Below are 19,924 nucleotides of genomic sequence, written 5' to 3'. Positions count from 1 at the left end.
GCCTCTCAAGTAACCACGGCAGTTTACATAGCAAGCGTCGTAGTAAGTAAACGATTTCATCTGCTCCGGAGTGCCAAAAACCTCTCTGGAGATGCACATTCTATGTACGTGAGCTTCCAATGCTTGGCGTGCGTCTTTCGGTACATACATCAATTGAGCGAAAGCATTAAAGAAACTTCGTACTTTATGCTGTAACGTCAATCTTCTTGCTTTAACAGCACCGATAATTGTTCGGATTTTTGTGTCCCCTCACAGCTCGTGGTGCCTGTGTATGGCGGTGCCTGTGCATGGATTTCGGAGGCCATATTAGGTGAGTCTGTACTGTACTCGATGAGGACGACATTGTCTGCATCGCAATTAAGGTTCTTCAGATAACGGCAATGTCCGCTCGGAGAGCGTGGTGCTGTCGCGGTAGCAAGATTTTGTAGCTGCAGCTGACCCTAGACCTGATTACTTTTCTCTACCGTGTTTATCAGCAGTACGCGATTGCAAAACCAGACTCGAGTTACCGGGAGTTGTTGTGGAGTCGGTAGTGATGTGATATGATGGACTATTCTTTCAATGCAACATATAGCGTGGGGCATGTTTATTACAGAACCACACAGATAGGAATCGGGAGTATAGGATATAAGGGTACAATGAAGAATAAGGGTCGCGCGCTGAACAGAAGGAGCGGGAAGAGATGAGCACCGTGAAGATGAAAAAAAAAGAAGACTGGCTGAGACTTTCGTGAAACAATTCTTCACAAAAACTGCGCTGCCAATGGTTGTGTAGAGAGATCACGATTTTGATTGTAACCAGATGTGAGCGCTCCCCGGCAGACAGTAAGCGAAGAGTACACAAATCAATGCAATGTGAGCAATCAAAAATGCCGGTAAGAGTGCTTTCATTGGGGTTGCGAAACGGTGTTTGTGAAAACTGAACTGCGTTAGCTTATACAATATAATTTGCAACTCATGTTCAGCTTATAACCGGCAAACTGTTTCAAAAGCCCACAAAATGTGAAGCGAGCTTGTACTGAAATAGCCGCCTTCGTCGTGCATTGCTGCTGTGAAATAATGTTCATGTTTCGGTCTATCGTGAATCTAGAAGAAAGACGCAGACACTTCTTCCAATCAGCGCTAAAGGTCTCCCAAAAGTTTCGGCTTGTCAATCCCGTTCTGTCAACCCTTAGGCAAGAGCTTGACTTTCGATGCACTCCACACGTTTTTCGAACGGTTGACGAACGCATTCCATCTGTAGCTTAGACATTGCTCCAAGGTACGGAGCAATCTCCGATGCTCCTGCTGAGCTAGCTCTACCTTTGATACATCTTCTTAATCACTGCGTATTCCTTTCCGCTAGAATAACAAAAAAGAGGCGCACCATTTCTCATTTAGTCATCGCGTTGTTCTTCGCTTTTCTTTAGAGGCATTGATGACAGATGCCACCTTGATAAATTGTCGATGATCACATAACGACACTGCGAACACCGCGATCTTTTGTACATTGTAGTGGTGAATGTACATTAGCGACTCAATGACCTTGCTTTGTTTGTGTTTTAGGGTTGCGTTTTCGAACAAACCTACTTCAATGTAACGGCTGTCATCACGAGAAATTCAAAGTGAACATGCGTCGCCTCTCTTGACAGAATATCTCAGCTATTTCTACAGAATACAGAGTAAGAACCAACGCGCAGACGCCCGTACAATTATCGCGATAGCCGCGGCACTTACAGTGGTGGGAAGAATGATTACGCGTTGCTTGTAATGAAGGAAAGCAGTGTGCACACAAAACTGGAAAAACAACCCCCAACGTGTTCAAACATCTGTACGCGAGAAACCCTGACTTGTATGGCGCGGCACGTTGACTAGACGATGAGTTGTTCTTCCTGCATGATGTAAAAAAATACAATGCGTGAATAAAATTCCCAGATCTATGTGCTTCCCTTGGAAGGCGTCCGGCATACGTCTGCGGATATGGTTGCCGCTGACGTTTATGACGCGTTGTGAAGGGTTCGCTGTTAATCTTTATCAAGTTGGTCCGAAACAAATCGCCACTGTTAAGACCTCGTGTGGGCATTTGTCTCTGTCGAGCAAGCACAGTCGGTCTAGTCGCTATCTTAGCTTGCCCACATTGAGCGAGTGGCTTCTTTTTTTATTTCAACCCGTTCCTTGTTCTTGTTCTTATTTCTGCCAAACGTGGCAGGCGATGATATACCTACCTAGTCCATCAAGCCGAACATTGCTCTCTAAACATGCAACTTGACGATAAATAACAGTGGACTAGTTTTAGCTTGAACGGTGGTTTCTTAGACACTGTGTGCTGTGGTGCACTTCAGCGTTTCTTGGGCGAACATGGTGCAGTGACCGCAGGTCCACTATACTGTAACATCCTAGGCGACAGAAACAATATTTCTCGACCGGTAAGAGTCTCCAAGCTACAGTGCTAAGGGTACCCGCACTAGGAGAAAGAAATTATGTACAGAAAAAAAAGACATTGTAAATGCAAGTTAGTTTGACACCTTCAAAGGCGTAAAGCTTTCTTTTGACTCAAGTATGCGAACAAAGGTGCATCAAACAAGTTGCATTAAAGCCTTTCGTCTGTCGAGAAATACATAACGCTAAACTGGACGTCTACCTTAGAACCCATCACAACGCGTCTAGAGAGGTGCGTAACGCATCGATCGCGCAGCCGCTGAGTGGAAATTCACCTGGGCACAAGTCTATTTACACTGTGCTTTCACCAAGAAACCTGGGACGCTATAACGTAAAACTATTCCAAACTTTTCTATTCCAATTGTGCAATCAGCCCACTGCGATTGGTCAAAAACTTTTTCGGACCACCCCCACTTCACCTGTGTTTCACGCGACGTCACGAAAACCGCGTTGGCTCCCCATCTGATATGACGTGTACACACTGAATATGCATAATTTGACCGAGCAAAACAAAAATTGTTATTTCTGATTCGATGCCTGTTTCCGATTAGCCTCGGCTATTGGACAAAAGCTTTCAGGCTGCAACCACTTCACCTGCCTCTCACGCGACGTCACAAAATCGCAAAAACTTACCGCGTCAAAGTGACGCGTACGCGTTAAAGATGCATTAATATACCGAACAAGTTTTAATTTTCTTCTGAATAGCTACAGGCTGCCCCGTTCCGAAAGGAATAAAAGATGGCTGCCGCCGATCACTCCGGCACTGGCTACTCGCCCCTGCTGGAGAGCATGGGTTTATTTGCGTGTAATAAAAGTTTTTGTGTGGCCGTGTAACGTTATCATGAACTTTCGGCACGTTTACGACCTCGTTCTGCCAATTCTTCTTTGCTGAGGATCCGTTTTAGCGTCATTCTTAAGCTTCCGTTGCATGCCGCTGCGATTGTCGACAAGCCACCGTAAGCTAAGTAAGAGAAAGCGGACCAATCGCAGACGCCGGCACCACCCTCTTCATCCGGTTATTGATATTCAGTGTAGTGGCTCGACGCCCTCGAACTCCTCTCCACTTGAGCACGCTCCTCGCCTCTTGGGAGACAATTAGATAAGACAAGCCGCTCAGTGCAGGCAATGTTTTTCGTTTTTCAAGCAAACAAAAGGGACCTCCTATGAACGATGGGAACATTTGATTTGTTTGTTCAGACAACCCTGTGGGTGACCGCCCGATGTTTGCGTCGGTGGTTACGCAAATTTGACGTCAGGAGATTGGAATAAAAGCATATTGGAATAGTTTTACGTTATACAACACCTGTGTCCTTCAACCTAGCCGACTCTGCAGGATAACACAGCCTAATAATTTTCATTTTTGGCATGGTATGCACTTATTATGAATGATACTAAGCAGGTACAGTAACCTCGCCACAGTTACTGACACGAGTCGTAGTACTAAAGTATAGCGTGTGCTTGTTAGTGTCAATGCAGCACGGGTGATCCCTCGGATACGGGGCAATAAGTTTTCATTCTTAGACCGCAGTGCCTTCAGGCAGAACGCTTCTAACTTCATGTGTTTTCGAGGAACATGTGCTGATGTAGAAACTTTTTCTGGCACAAATGCTTATGCCATAACAACGAGCATACAAATGTTAACAGACTGCACGTCAAACCTGCAGATAGTGCACTCAGCCACTGAATGCTCAAGCAAACTATTACTTCCAAACAGCGCTTGCATTTGTATTAAGAGCACAGGTTCCACACGTGCGACGAAAGTGCGACGTTCCTTTATTTACAAACAGTAACTGAACCTGGGGTCACTAAGTGAATAAATAAAGTGAATGTGGCCTAACCTATTCAGAGTCGGCGTCGCCACTGCTGTTCGCTTACATATAGCCCCACAGCGAAGCCACCAGAAGAAATACAATACACAGCGAATGCGCTTGAGGGCGCAAAAGACGGTGACGAAACACGTTCATCAACGCAGGCGCCACACAATACCGAATTTTGCTACCCACATGTAACTCGCATACTTTCCGAAATGGCGGAAGCCTCGCCGCTTGTGATGCTTGATGACCAATGGGGAGCTGCAAGCATTATGCAAGTTAATACGGTAACCCTGGAGTGTAGCCTCATCTGTCTGTACATATCCCACGCCACTGTCGCTGCATCAATGCGCGAAATAAAGCGCACACTTACCGCGTTAGGCGGGCTTGGACAAACACTGCAGTTGTTAATCCTGTGGGACGCTGGTCTCGACTCGCGCCAGCGGCTGTAGTTGCCCCTTTTAGAGGTATTTGCATTGCGCTGCAAGCTAGGAGCATTTTAGGGCGTTTTCTTGTGCCTGTAGGCACTTTTCATTGTTTATTTCTCCTTTCTTTCTTCTAGCATTTTTCATTTCTACTCTATTACAATATAGAGCTCGAGTTTATGGTCGTCTATATCTCTCTGTCGTTCACTTAACTCTACCCTAATAGTCGGAGCCTCGTTTTGAAGACTCGGGCTCCCTGGTGAATAGAGACGAGTGTGCGAGTTTTCCAGAACGCGACTTTTGCTCTCTTCCGATTGTGATTAACCATAATTATGCGGGTGTCCTGCACAACAATTTCCAACATCCTTTCCTTTCAGCGAGGAGTCGTGCAGAACGCGTTGGCTTCTGCTGTACATAGGTTAGGGTACAAAGACAACCGACACTTCAGAGTCCACCTTTGAAAACATAGCGCTAGAGTTATCTCAGATGTTTTAGTCCTCTGAACTAAGTCTTTGCTTTGCTGCCTTCTATGTTTGTCTCGTATTTACTGCTTCATTCATCAGCGAGTACTTCAGAATTGTGTATCGGCACAGAACTTGCTTTGAGCACAGAACTTGCGCTTGGACATTTGAGCGGCTGCACCGCGCGTTTGGTTCTAATTGTGGGCGTCTGACAGCCACTCCATCTATCAGCCCCCTTTCGGATTTTAGTATGGTATATAGGGTTTTAGGAGTATGTGACTGTGTGAGAAGCTTAAACGCGGCTCCGCGTGCTATCACTCATGCGTAAGTGTGGTGAAGCTGGTCTCGCACACACAAATATAGAAGAGCCATTCTTATTGTGCATGTACTTGAACGGCAACAAGCGTTTGCAGCAAAGGGATTCCATGATCCACAAAGAGCTGTAGCCAACCGTGGAGTGGCGCTTAAACTTTCGACAGAAATTGTTCATGCTATCTTCAATGTGGTACAAGTTGCCTCGAGCCTAACTTTGTTGCGCCGCGCAAAATATATGCTCTGCCGCTCCTCCGTAGAGAGAGAGAGAGAGAGAGAGAGAGGGAGAGAGGAGTGATAAGGGAAAGGCAAGGAGATTAACCAGGCTAGAGCGCGGTTCGTTACCTTGCACTGAGAAAGGGGGAATGGGTGTGAAAGATCGAAAGTTGCAAAGCAGCAGTAACATGACTGGACATCGTCACGCCTGATCATGCGCGGGATCCCTGATCATTGGCCAGGGCGCTTTCAAAAATGTTCTCCTGAAGAAATAGCCATGTCTCTGGACGCATGTCTGAAACTGAAGTGCGCAACTAGGATCGCGTCCTTATCAATCGCTCGGTCGTTTTGACTCCATCACATTGAGCACATAACGTACCAGTGGACATTTGAGCGCTTGCACGGTGCGTTTGGTTCTAACTGTGGGTTTCTGACACCCACACCGCGCATGCGCATCAGCCCGCTGCTGCGCTACATCACAGACCTATGAGTACATGAATAAACTTGTGCCCAGGCTCTTGCCTTCCGCCATACACACAGTTAGGACGCATAATTCTGTACAGATCTCAAACATGAAAAGAAAAAAAAGCGCGATGATGAAGGCAGGGTGATAAATGTTCTGTCTCTATCCATGTTTCTCCACGGCGTGGGTGTTTTGTCGGGGTGATAGCGTGACTTCGATGCCAGTCTTGTTTCGAAGCACAAGCTCGCCAGCCAGCTTGAGTTGGTCGCGGGGCACTAGCGAGCGTACGCTGAACCGCCGGAACAAGTTGGACAGCACAATCTTCTCTTCCATGAGCGCGAACCGCTGGCCTGCGAGGTGAGGATACGGAGAGGTAAATGCAGCACTCCTCAGGCAAGGAAGGAACACAATCTCTTGCTCTCTGAAAGCGTTCGCAATAAAACCTTCCTTACTTTCACATAGCGAACCGCTCTGGTCAAACAGCTAGAATACTTGCCAGCGTTTCTTTTTTCTAGAAGTAGTAGAAGCATCAAGCAATGGACGATAGCAGTTAATATGTACAGTCAGGTAACACATGTCTCTACTTTGTAATATTTGAACAGTGTGAATTATAACGTAGAAAATGAAAATGAAACACGCACGCGCACTTATTAGTAGATAATTCCCCCTTTTCTTTTCTGTTTCCTATGTCGTTTGTGTTCGCATAAAGAACAATTTGCTGCATATACCCGTTTTAACCAACATGCTCTGCGAGCAAAACAGTCTTCTATGGTACTGGAGGTGTTGAAGCTGGCGGGTTTAGCCTAGAGTGCTTGGCCGGATATTGTTTTGTCTGAGCATCGCTTACGTTAGGAACGTTAGGCTTAACCAAGCGTCCATCAACTCCGGTCTCGACGGAAGGCAACCAAGAGGCGCTGAATTCATTTCCTAATCACTCCAAGCCCTTCATGGTAACACTACAGCATCGAAACCTGGCTTAAGGAAGATCTGTCTGCAGGCTAAGGAGCTACTCTTCTTTCTTAGGGTCTGCATAGCAGACTCGAAGTAATACGTGCTTGCTATTGCCATTTCGCTCGCCTGGCATTCTATTCTAGTCCATCCCATGGAAGGCCGGCGACAAACCTTTCTAGTGTTTTCAAAATTATATAATTAATGGCTAGATTACTTAATCAATGAAACACTTGCGAAGAAAACCTATTTGTGCTCACTGTGAGTTTTGACTGCGGTCCAACCAAACGCTCAACTGGGCACTCACCAATGCAATTACGAGGTCCAGCTGAAAACGGCACATAGGCAAATGGATGCCTTCCTAGGGTGTTCTCCGGCAGGAAACGCTCAGGCCGAAACTCTTCCGGTTGCGGGAAGGTCTTCGGATCTCGATGAAGCATGTACGAGAAGATGATCACGATCGAGCCTTCCGGCACCACTCGACCGTCTGATCCCGAGACGAGAAAGAAATCAAAAGGTTGGTCTGCTGATTTTTAAATAATCCAATAACAGTTGCCTGCAAACGCAGTTAAGGCCTATGCACAAGGAATTGCCGACGTAGGTGAGCCTCTATCGATCCTTATCTCAATGGAATACATGCTTTGCTTTCAAGATTGAGTGCATAAGTGTGCATTCTGTGCATATTGTTCGCACTTTTTATTGCTGTGTAGTATGAGAGGGAATCCCTCGCTTTCTTTTGAAATGCATATATGCCTTCAAATTTTGTTCAACTTAAGATTTTATGCAACTGTTGTTTCAACAAGAAAAATTTCACACTTCTGCGTATACCTGTCATGTTAGAACTCAGACCTGCTTGGTGGAACTCGCTTATCACGTAGGAAAGTTTACTTCACAACGAATTAGGCCGGACCGCCGCCAACAAGTGTGTTGAGCCAACTACCTCATCCTTGGATGCACCAGGCGTTTCCTACACCCGTTGTGCGCCTTGAAGCAACTGATCAGCCTGGCCGCCGTAGCGTATCGCTCACATGTCAGACATGGCCGCGCATCTTTATTTGCGTAAGGACCACCTTATGGCTCAGTGATGAATTTCTCTGGCGCCGAAGGCTGCTAGCCATCGCTAAACTTTGCACGGCCTCACAGGCTCTTAGCAACGCGCCTAAGGTAGCATAGGAACGGGTAAGTTGAGCTCGGTGGTGCTCGTTGGCGACCGTGTGCCCCAATTTCCTTCCAAGTAAATTTCACTCCTGAATATATCTGACATCTTGTTGCTTTGGTTATCTTGTTACCTGGCTGCTGTGTTTGAAACTCCTTTATGGATCAATCTGTTCCAGCGAATGGGCCTTGTGGAATAATTGATGGTTGAATGCTTTTTCTATGTTACGTTTTAAACTGAACATGCTTGTAGGCACATCTTCCGCAAAGAGCAAATAGTGTGTAACTTGCATTGGATCAACATTTGCACGGTACAGCACCCCCTATATTTTATTCTTTGTTCAGAAACAGTTCCTTTGTTCATGTGGCGTAAAGGTCGTGGACTATTCGGCTTTTACGGTGATGACGTCAATCTCTTCGCTGGCAAATGTATCTATGTTCTTTGGCAACTTTTCAATGGCTATTAATTTATTCAAAGTACGCCTAAAGGACCTAGGCCGAGGGTAATACGAAAAGAGGGAGGGGAGGCGGGAGGGCGGCAGTACAAACATAAAAGCGATTACAAAGAAGTAGTCGCAAGAAGCAATAGGATGAAGAATAGAACAAAAGTATGCTAACACAGTTTAGATAATAAGAAAGAACATGTAAAGTATACAAAAAAAACAAAAAAAAATAATGCACGGTGCACAATCATATGGGGGGAAAATATGGATGCTCACATAGTGTACAGTATTAAAAGAAGTATTTAATAGTAACTCACAACAAACAAAACACTAATAAAAATGCAACTAAATGACAGAGCTTAGCATGTCGTGAAAGTTTACAGGGTCAGTTTCAGTGGCAATTACAGAGAGCAAGCCGTTATGTACAATGATGGTGCGGGGCATTAAAGAATGTGTATAATGTAGCGTGTGACAGGCGATGCGCTTGATTTCGAAGTGGTAATCCCGGCGTGAAAAACATGACAGCGGGGACTGAAAGCAATCTTAGTGACGAGAAGCATGGTGATAAAGTTTGTGAAGGAGTCAAAGACGTGTTGGTTTGCGGCGAAGAGATAGCGCTTATAAATCGGCCCGTGCTTTTAGTGATTAAACGCTAGTGTAGGATGAATAGTCGGAAAAGATGAAGCAAGTATCCCGGTCTTGAACAGATTCAATGTTGTTGACGATGTATGCCTGACCCAGATCCCCCATCAACATGCGTATTCGAGCTTCGGGCGGATTATTGGAGTACAAGTAATTTTACGTATGTTTACAGGAGCGTGCTTTAGGTTGCATGTGATGGTGCCCAAAGAATGATTAGCAACTGCGAGGGTAGGGTAAATGTGACGGTAACGCGTTGTCTTAATGTAAATAAACACCTATTTACCTATAGGTTGAAAGGAGTTGCACACTACTGAGCTATAAATCATACGAACTGGAGACTCGGAAGGCTGGGTTGGTGAAATACATACATTTACTTTTGCTAAGATTTAGGAGCATTAACCATGACTTACACCATGTGTTAACTGCGTCTAACTCATCTTGAAGAGCTACATGATCGCTATCACAAGATATGTTACGACAAAGTACACAATCATTCGCAAAAAGTTTAATGCGGAAAAAACAACGTTAGGCAAGTCATTAATATACACAAGGAAAAGTAACGGTACAGACACGCTCCTCTGAGACACTCCGGTCGTGATGTGAGGAAAGGTTAAAAAATATTATCAGGTTTTACGTGCCACAGCCCCGATCTGATTACGAGGCCCGCCGTAGTGGGGGACTGGAAATTTGGACCACCTGGCGTTCTTTAACGTGCGCCTAAATCTATGTACACGGGTGTTTTCGCATTTCGCGCCCATCGAGATGCCGCCGCCGTGGCCGGGATTTTGGTGCTTAACAGTACAACTCCATAGCCACTAAGCAACCAAGGCGGGTCCTTTGACGAAAGGTTGAATAAGAAATGTTAGCAGAGGTGTACTGTAGTCTAGATGCTAGGCAATCAGTTATCCACCCTAAAACATGGGGATGAATATTAACTCCTGAAAGTTTAGCCAGGTGTCTTGAATGAGGCTCACGATCGAAAGCTTCGGCGAAGTCTAGGAATATTGCGTCAACCTGGAATCCGGTTTCAATAAATGAATGCATGTCGTCAAGAAATCCAGCGAGCTGTGTCACAAGAGCAGCTTTTTTCTAAAGTCGAGCTGACATTCAAATATTAAACTGTTATCGTCGAGATAGTTGGTGACTTGCCAATGAACAATGTGTTCCATAAATTCGCAAATTGTGCTGGTTAATCACAGTGGTCGGTAGTTAAGGGGTGAGAAACGTCCGCCTGATTTATAAATTGGGATGATCGTACCTACTCGCCAGTCTTGAGAAATAGAACCAGTGGAACGGTATTGCGTGAATATTGCGGACACTACCCGAGAGAGACAGTGTGACGCATTATTCAGAAGCTTGCTATTAAATCCGTTGTAATACGATTCACTTGAACTTTTTAGTGTGTTTAGTAAAGTAAGAATGTCCGACTCTTTAATAACGATTTCAGACATGCTGATGTCGGATCGTGCGGGCAAATCGGGGCATGTAGCGACCTTTTCGCAGGTGAAGACTGAACAAAACGCGTCACTTCGTAACTGTGCACACTGTAACTCGGGAACTACGTAGAATTAGTTAGGATTATGTCAGGCTGAGAACAGCGACTTATTATGTGCCAGAATCGTCCAGGGTTACTCGTATTTAAGGATACTAATCAAGACTTAGAAGTGCCAACCTTTGCATATATGTAGGGATGGGTATTCATTGTCGCATATTTTATATATTTGCCATGTGTCGGAATCTTTGTCTACTTTATTCGCCGTTCTGTAAAGCCGTTTCTTTTTATTATTGAGGCGCTGCAAGCGTTTATTGAATCAAGGAGTAGTATTATTGCATCTAATGCTAAAAACAGAGACGCACGGTTTGATAAGATTTCCAAAGGTGTCTCTAAACATAATTCACTTCAATATTTCGAGTGGAATGTATCCATGAAGGTGTCTGCGAAGGTGAATAATACAAAGTTAATCCCTGTAACGTTGGCCCTATATACTGTTGTGTCTAGTGTGTTTAGTTGAGTTATTTTTCTTTGTTATCGTGTAACCGGCCGCGGTTGCTCAGTGGCTCTGGTGTTGGGATGTTGAGCACGAAGTCGTGGGATGGAATCCCGACCGCGGCGGCCGCATTTCGACGGGGGGCGAAATGCGAAAATACCCGTGTACCTAAATTTAGGTGCATGTTAAACAACCCCAGGTGATCGAAATTTCTGGAGTCCTCCACTACGGCGTGCCTCATAATCAGAAAGTGGTTTTGGCACGTAAAACTCCATGATGTAGTTTGAATTTTTTGTTATCGTGTAGTTAAGCAGGCCTGTTATAAATGCGTGAGCACACAGACCGTCAAGGTGAGTGATATCGGAACCGATTAGAGGATCACTCGTCAAGTTGAGATCTGGAATACTGGCCGACGTGCATGGTGAACGGGTTATGAAAGTAACGAGTTAAGATAACGTGTAGTCTAGACATTTGTGAAGGAAATCATCAGTGTGGGCAGCTGCAACAGATTCAGCTGTCCAGTTAATAACGGGGAAATTAAAATCACCGCCAATGATGTGAATAGAACGTGGAAAAAGCACGCGCACTTCATTTAGAACCCTTCGAAACTCACTTGAAAATGCATCATTCTTATCTGGAAAGCGGTGGACCACACGTATGATAACATATCTGCATGAATATTGAAGTGGAATTAAAAGCGGGCTCTAGGAATGAATGAATGACAATTGGATACCGCAAGGAATTCCTTTCTTAAAGCTATGAGCATGCCACCTCATCTGCGGTTGCCTCGATCACAACCAAAAATGTGTGCAGATGTGAAAAGAAAAATTTTGTTATCGGTAAAACTTCATTTGGGCCTAGTTGGTACATAATTCTGAACTTAACGTTACAGCGCAAACACCTAAACGAACCACAAAAAGAAAGACACGACGCACACTGGCGCTGCTGTGTGTGTCGCGCCAGTGTGTGTCGCGTCTTTCTTTTTGTGGTTCGTCTTAGATGTTTGCGCTGTAACGTTAAGTTCAAAATTTGTTATCGGAGATGGTATCGTTTAGCCACGTCTCCCTTCTGGTACAACCAGAGATGCCGAGTATTAATCAATGAGCGATGAAGGGGACACGTTTCTCGACATCACCCCCCCCCCCCACTTCGAATATAATTCTATAAAAATGACGTGTTCGCGGAACTCTTATGAGTATGTGGTTGCAAAGGCTGTCTAGTTCCCACATTTGCAGACGACGAAGGTTTGGCTTCTCATTCCGATACATGCTGCGACACACGCACTACACCGTTTGCTTCCGTGTTCCAAATACATGTGTCGCCATCGACCAAGAGCTTATAAAAAAACTAGGTGAACACGGTCACCATATTTCTTTGTTTTTTTTAAAAAGCTGCCACAGCTCTCGTAGGTCATCTCGTACTGCTTTTGAGTAATCACGCAACATGCCAAACGCTGTGTTTTTCAACCTATACCCACGGTTCAGCACGGGCTTTAATTCTTTGTCATTGTAAAACTTAGCTATTATAGGCTTCACTTTTCCCGGTGCGAAGCGGCCCAATCGATGTGCCCTGGAAACACAGGAAAGTCATACTTCCAGGTGGTTGTTACAAAACTCGACTGGAAGTTGTGTAAGATCAGGAAAAAACAAAAGAAAGGACTTACTTATGCAGAACTCTTTGTATATCTCTCGGCCGATTATAGGCACTGAAGGAAACAATCGAAGACTCTCCTGTAAAATAAAAAATAAAAATGAAGTATAGTTTATGTAGAAGATGCAAGATATCTCAGGAGATATCGTCGCATCTACGAGCGCAGCAAGCACAATATATCAGTGCGGTATCCATAACTTTGTCACACGAGGAAAAATGGTGCAGGCAAAAGGGGGGGGTAGAGGGGGTAGAGCGTAGTCAGGTTTTCCGGCACATCATTTACATACGGTACATGTGTACAACATACAACATACATATGTACAACATATATATATATATATATATATATATATATATATATATATATGGCCACCAAGAAAATTTTAGAACGAAGGGGGGGTGGTGACGCTCTACATTCTACGGTCTTCAACAAACACGAATATGGCCTTGATCAAAGAACTTCGAAGAATCAAACACAGCTGTATTTAATGACAAGTTAAGACTGCTGTGGCAATTCCTCATCATATGAATGTTGCCCATATGCGGAGGCATATTACCACCCCTCGTTTTCCCCTCTCACTGCGTCCTCAAACACTCGTATATGTTCATATGTTGGCATAAGGGCCGATGTGTGTGTGTGTGTGCGTTTGCTTGCTTGCTTGCTTGAGCGCATGTACCTCTCCGTTGTAGCGAATTGCCATGTTTTGTACTTCCATTTCTAGGCTGACTGTTTATAGTTAGCTTCATTCGCGTGGGCGCCGCTCGCGTCCTCGAGTTTAGCGAGACAGAAAAAAATAATTAAAATGTGAGATACCGTCACGTCGCAGCTCAGTTCTACGCATTTCAAAGGAGACTGGAAACACCTGGGTGCAGCAGAGTACCTTGATGCAGCATTCTAGGAACTTCATCTCCTTGAGATCAGCTACGGTGGCATAGCGGTCTCGGTCGCAGGCGAATATGAGGTCCATCTCGTCCTGCACCTTCTTCTGTGCTTCTAGGCTGTGGCCCAGCAAGTAGATGCACCAAGATATGGCTGCTGACGTCGTGTCGTGTCCCTGCGTGTGCACGTGTAACGTATTGAGCGGCACGTCTCGGTCTCGTTACCAATTTTAATTTCTAGAACGAACATTTAAGCACTGATATTCCTTTATTTGCAGAGCCGGTATTCGCTACAACTAAAAATGACGTTCTTCCCCCCCCCCCCCCCAGAGTTGAGACGGTGCCAGCCTGCGACGATAAGGGAGCAATGTTGACAATCTAGTGGTTTTCCCGCTCAATTCAGCGGCTTTCGGTGCTTCCTAGCGGGAACATTCGTTCTTCTGCGGGCGGCGGTTTTCTTTTAGGGGTTTTCATGTAATGCTTGCTTCTTTTTTTGGCCGTACAAAAACTTCATTTTTTAATAATTCCTGCTTCACGTGTCACAAACATGTAGCTTATCCATGGCCCTTTGGAAGTGAGAAGGAATTGGGCATGTTTTCAGCCAGCTAAACATGATTAAAGCTAAGTTAAGAAAGAAAATTACCGCCGAGCTGACAAGTGACATCCTTACTGTGCGGGGGGACTCCCAAGAAATTATAAATGCTGCTTCAGTTACACGCTGCCCGAGCACGTAGATCGCAAAATCGGTGCGATGGAGGCCTATGGAGTCAGCGATGACAGCGACCCTAGACCCAGCCATGCCAGCCAACAAATACACACTGAGGACGGGCGACCACACCAAGATGAAAGAGAGGAAATTTTCCCATCATTTTAATCACCACTGGTTAGTTTAACCTGCTTTTCAGCTAGTGATTGCAGTTCATGAAGCCATATTTTTGTAATTAATTTTCACAACACATTTCCGCGCTTTAGTCTCACAAAAAATGGGCTTAATAAAAAGTAAGAATTCATATATTTACTCTATTACGGACAAACTTTTTTTTATCAAGTGAAGTTCTTTTTCAACCGTGTTCTACATACACGCAATGAAACATATTCAGATCGTGATTTTGCTTGTCTGTATTTAACCGGTTTTTCGATTATTTTTGGTGCTCGTAACCCGGATTTTAAAGTTTGTCGCGGCCTCGACTAAGGGGTATTTCGATTTCTAGTTGGCAACAATGGAGTGGAGGCGGAAGAAAGCTGGAAAGTTGCGGCAGGTTGTAACCGCGCTGCGAGCACATGAGCGCAGGGAGAGGAGAACGGTGGGGCAGCGGCAGAGGGACGTAGGGTGGAACTGACATGAGAAGGTGAACAGCCGCGTATTCGAAGACAGGCAACCGCGCAGCGTTTGCGGCGGGGTGTTCGCAACGCAGCAGCTAGACTGGAAGGCTCAGCGAACGCTGGGCTGAACGAGGATGAGACGTCCAGGCAAATCCTATGCGGTGGGCCACTCGCACTTCGAGAGTGAAGCGCGAGTGGCTCGCGAAATCGCAGTGTACACGCTTGTGTATACATGACCTGTTCTTGCCAGTTTTGTCCTGCGTAGTGGCAAGGAAAAAAAAACCACCAACACTGAACCTTCTGCTTACCCAATGTGGCTAGCTTTCCCTTTTCTCCGATGTTCAAAGTTTAACACGGCCACTTTACCGAATTCACGGTCACATTTGACCAACGTGTTTGACCAATGTTTGCCAAAGGTCCTGAGTTCCGACAGCAACGGTGAATGAGCAGCTTTTGCATTCTCGCAATGCCTGCCTGGTTGTGCGTGTGTTTAAACGTCCCAGAAATGACCAATCTTCTGCGATTTCAAGGTCGCCATCAAGAGTTTGCTCTCTGCGTTAAGCCGTGGACCCCACGAACGACTTGTCGCTGACACACGAGAAATTTACCATCGGGCAGTTGAGAAAGCACATGGCTTCAAGTTTCTATGGTTGTCAAGTCAGTGTGGTATCCTTTCAAACGAACAAGCAGACGCAACCGCTCGATCTTCACATAACAGTGACCCGCCGTGGTTGCTCAGTGACTATGGTGTTATGCTGCTGAGCATGAGGTCGCGGGATCGAATCCCGGCCACGGCGGCCGCATATCGATGGGCGCGAAATGCGAAAACAGCCGTGTACTTAGATTTAGGTGCACGTTAAAGATCCCCAGGTGGTCGAAATTTCCGGAGTCCTCCACTACGCCTCATAATCAGAAAGTGGTTTTGGCACGTAAAACCCTACAATTTAATTTAATTTTCACATACCAGTGGCTATTGCGTCGCTATGCCGACGTCAAGAACAGACGGAGCGGCAGAGCTTCTTGCTCGCAAGCTTACGTTGGCCCAATGCAATTCGGCTGAATCTAAAAACCAGCAACTCTGTTCCCTGGCTCCTCATCTGAAGCTCCGCCTTCCGCATGGCTTACTACGACGGGAAGCAACTCCTATTATTCGCCTATAGTTTGGAGCAGCTTTTATTAATGCGTACTCCTACGTCATCGAAATGGCCACAAGTACAGAATGTGAAGTTTGCGGATGCAAATAGACGGTAGAGCACCTTCTGTGTGATTGTCGTGATTTCAATGCTCTAAGAAAAGTCCTCAGCACCACGTTCGACAAGACCGGCAACCGTCCTCTTGCGGAAGCCAATATTCTTGAACCCTGGTAGCAGACGAAGTCGACCCGAAGTGCTTTAAAAAGTACTAATGCGCTGTTTAGATGAAGCGGGACTCATTTAGGAACTATAGAATCTGCGAATTGATGCGTTCCTTTTTTTAATCTTCTCTTGTTTTCTCATTTTTTCTGCCCTTTCCTCATCCCCCTGTGCAGAGTAGGCAACCGGAAACTTAATCTGGTGAACTTCTCTGCCTTTCACTTCTTTTTCTTTAATAAATGTATTTTAGGAGAGGTTGGTGCCTATGTGTGGCGGCGGCTACTCCTCTTCTCTTACGTGATAGTTATCGTCGGAAAGTTCTCAACAATCACCAAAGTGTACAAATAAACACATGAACGAACATTCACATACTAAGTCTCAGTACTGCAATGTCAATAAATGTTCGCGCAACAGAAGACTTCACATAGCTTAAGTACTCACAAAACCGAAATGTTCGCACGCAACGCATAAGTTAACGCCGCATAAATGTTCACAAAACCAAAATGTTCACACAAAAGATGTTGGGCACTTGAATGCCGCACTCTAAACGCAACAAATACAACTGCTATATGAACGCGAAGACACAAAAAACATGTAATTAAGTGTGCCTGTTAATAATAACAATGCGAGCAATAACTTAGTATTTCTGTGGTATTTTTGATTCCTCCAAAAAATTGTACTAAGGCGTGCGCAGTGATTGTTTGAAATTTTTCTGTTGGCCATGGACCGAAAAATTTTCCTAACGATAATGGCCGTCTATCCAAGCCATGTAGTTTTTAGAGAGATTCTTGCGGAGAGCATCGTGATTTTTACAGTGTAGAAGAATGTGTTATATGTCTTCTTCAGCCTCTTCACACGAGCATGTAGCACAGTTAGTTTTTCTTATCCTATACAGAAAGCTTTTAGTAGAGGCAGTGCCTAGTCGAAGCCCATGAAGTGTTGTTTCAACAGATCGACTAATATTAAACGGAATATTGAATTCTTTTCCGGAATCTGCATTATATAATTGAGAGTTCTGCGCATCATTTCTGAATCAAGTTTCCTTGGACAATTTACCGCATAGTTTGTTCCATAGACATCGCGCATCACTGGCCGCCAGAGGAAGTAGTGCTAATTAATTCTCTTGATGGGCTGCATGTGCCATGTGATCAGTTGTTACATTTGCTATGATTTCACAGTGACTTGGAATCCACTGGAAAGTTATGTCGTGTCGCGGATCTTTCGCTATGGCGTATGTCTTCTGTATTCCGTATGTCAATGTGCTGTTTGCTTTTCTTAAGCTGATTTCATTTAAGCAAAGCAATGAGGCTTGTGAGTCACTCAGAATTACCCAGCGAAGTGGTTCCGACTGCTGACATATGTAACGTAAAGCAGAAAGCATTGCGTAAAGTTCTGCCGTTGTAGACGTTGCAAATTGGCAAAGCTGATCAGTTCTTTTCTCTTGGTATGCATGATTACAACGAAGGCGCCAAATAAAACAACGGACGAAGGAAGGTGACACGGTACAACCACGTAGGCGCCGTGGTTGGCCTACGTGGTTGTCCCGTGTCGCCTTCCTTCGGCCGTTGTTTTCTTTGGCGCCTTCGTTGTAATCATGTATAACCAACTCGCCCGCCAGCAAGTGCTCAGTGACTTGGTATGCAGGTATATAAAACGCAGATGTAGAGCTTTGTGTCCAGCATGATCCACCGGTATACACGTGAATGCGATCTACGTACTTCGTGTAAAGGTGTGATAAAGTTAATTGCTTTATCGCAACTACGGGCATATCACATTTGCGACCTACTCCAGGAATTGAAGTGACTATTTCTGGAATTACTAGTCGCCACGGGGGATGAGTTGCGCATGTAGGCCACTATATTCGTGAGCAGGCAGTAAGTTCTTGTACCGCCGTATTTCTTCATGTACGCGTACAGCGGTTCTATCCTGAAGGAATTCGCATAGTGGATCATTAGCGTGTTGTGCAGCCAAAATAAAAAAAGTGACGAGAAGTTTCCGTAAATCTTAATGCATGAAAAGTTGGTTGACGGAACTCGGCAATTACCAAAACACTGCCAGATGCACGCGGAACACCCAGACATGTGCGAAGGCTTCTAGCCAGCAATCTTTGAATTGTTTCCTCTAGATTAGAGGATATTCCTTGTAGCATAGAAGCATATATAGTATGTTATTCTTTGTTTAATGATTGCCGACTGAATGCGTAGTAAGGAAGAGGTTGAGCTACCCCATCTCACTCCAGCAAATCGACGAAGAATGTTGATTAGGGAGTTTACTTTCTCTTCTAATGCTTTTATTTGGGGAGCCCATGATAGCCGACTGTCTATGACAATAACCAAGAATTTGTGTTGTCGCACAAGTTGCAGACGATGAGAGCCTAGCACGAGCTGGAATCTCGTGAGACATTTCCTTGTAAAAGAAAGTACAGCAGTGTTATCATGTGAAATAATCATACCTCAGCTTTTCAAAAAATCATTAATTAGTGTTAGGCCAGCTTGTAGCTTTTGCTGAACGGCTTGAGTACTCGAGTCAGATGCGCATATGCACAAGTCGTCTGTATATAGTGAGTAATTCAAGGTAGCAGGCAGGATATGGGGTAATTGAGCCATAACACAATTAAATAGTAATAGACGGAGTACACTACCCTGCGGAATGCCTTGGTTCACTTTATGCCCTGTGCTTTTGCCATCACAAGTTTCAATAAAGATTTTCCTGTCTCTTAAGAAATCCGGAATCCATCTCAGTGTTCGGCCAACGATGCCCAACTGAATTAACTCATGGAGTACGCGACTGTGGCTGGCTGTGTCAAATGGACGCTTTATGTCTAGAAACACTGCAATGATGATTAGTCCACAGCTCCTCTCGTGATCTACGTATGTAACAAGATCTAAAATAACATCCATCGTACACCGGCACTTGCGGAAGCCTGCCATATTTTTCGGTAGTGTGTTGGTGCATTCTGTCCACCACTGCAGCCTAGCGTCTATCATCTTTTCCATTAGTTTACATCGGCTACTTGTTAGACTGACAGGAAGGAAAGAACCTAGCCATAAAGGAGTTTTACCCGGCTTATTATGGGAACCACTCGAACAATTTTCCAGAAAGGAGGAAGACATTCCGATATCCACGCATCGTTCAGTAATATTAACAAAGCTTTTGTGGCCACAGAACCAGTAGGTTTTTCAGTGCAGCAGATGTGACCCCGTCAGGTCCAGCCGCTGTCCTCTGGCGGCACGATACAAGTGCGTTCTTTAAAGGCCCGTCCACATTACCGGCACGGCAACTCGCCGCACGCTGTTAGCGGGACGCCGTTCGACGGCGGTTTTGCTAGCGAACGCAAGATTTCTTTGCCGTAGAGAGGATGGGCCGGGACCCATTTGTGGGGCAGCCGTACAGCGAAGTGGCCAATCAGCGACCGACGACTGCTCAGAGTGGTCACTCT

At 45.1% G+C, this 19,924-nt stretch overlaps 1 protein-coding gene across 1 annotated transcript in view; it reads right to left on the bottom strand.

Moving 5' to 3' along the window:
* Nucleotides 1-569: 569 nt before the first annotated feature.
* LOC142579661 (cytochrome P450 4V2-like) overlaps nucleotides 570-19,924 on the bottom strand; it is a 175,604-nt gene continuing 156,249 nt past the window's right edge. Inside the window, exons 8-11 of the mRNA XM_075690091.1 lie at nucleotides 13,813-13,986; nucleotides 12,945-13,011; nucleotides 7,361-7,540; nucleotides 570-6,455 (exon numbers count right to left, since the gene is read on the bottom strand). Coding sequence (XP_075546206.1) covers nucleotides 6,268-6,455; nucleotides 7,361-7,540; nucleotides 12,945-13,011; nucleotides 13,813-13,986 — 609 coding nt within the window. The 3' untranslated portion in view covers nucleotides 570-6,267. The remainder of the gene's footprint in view (nucleotides 6,456-7,360; nucleotides 7,541-12,944; nucleotides 13,012-13,812; nucleotides 13,987-19,924) is intronic.

This window comes from Dermacentor variabilis, chromosome 1, assembly GCF_050947875.1.
Source record: "Dermacentor variabilis isolate Ectoservices chromosome 1, ASM5094787v1, whole genome shotgun sequence".
NCBI lineage: Eukaryota > Metazoa > Arthropoda > Arachnida > Ixodida > Ixodidae > Dermacentor > Dermacentor variabilis.
Note: the sequence above shows the minus strand (reverse complement) of the source record. Positions and strands in the feature narration are given on the sequence as shown.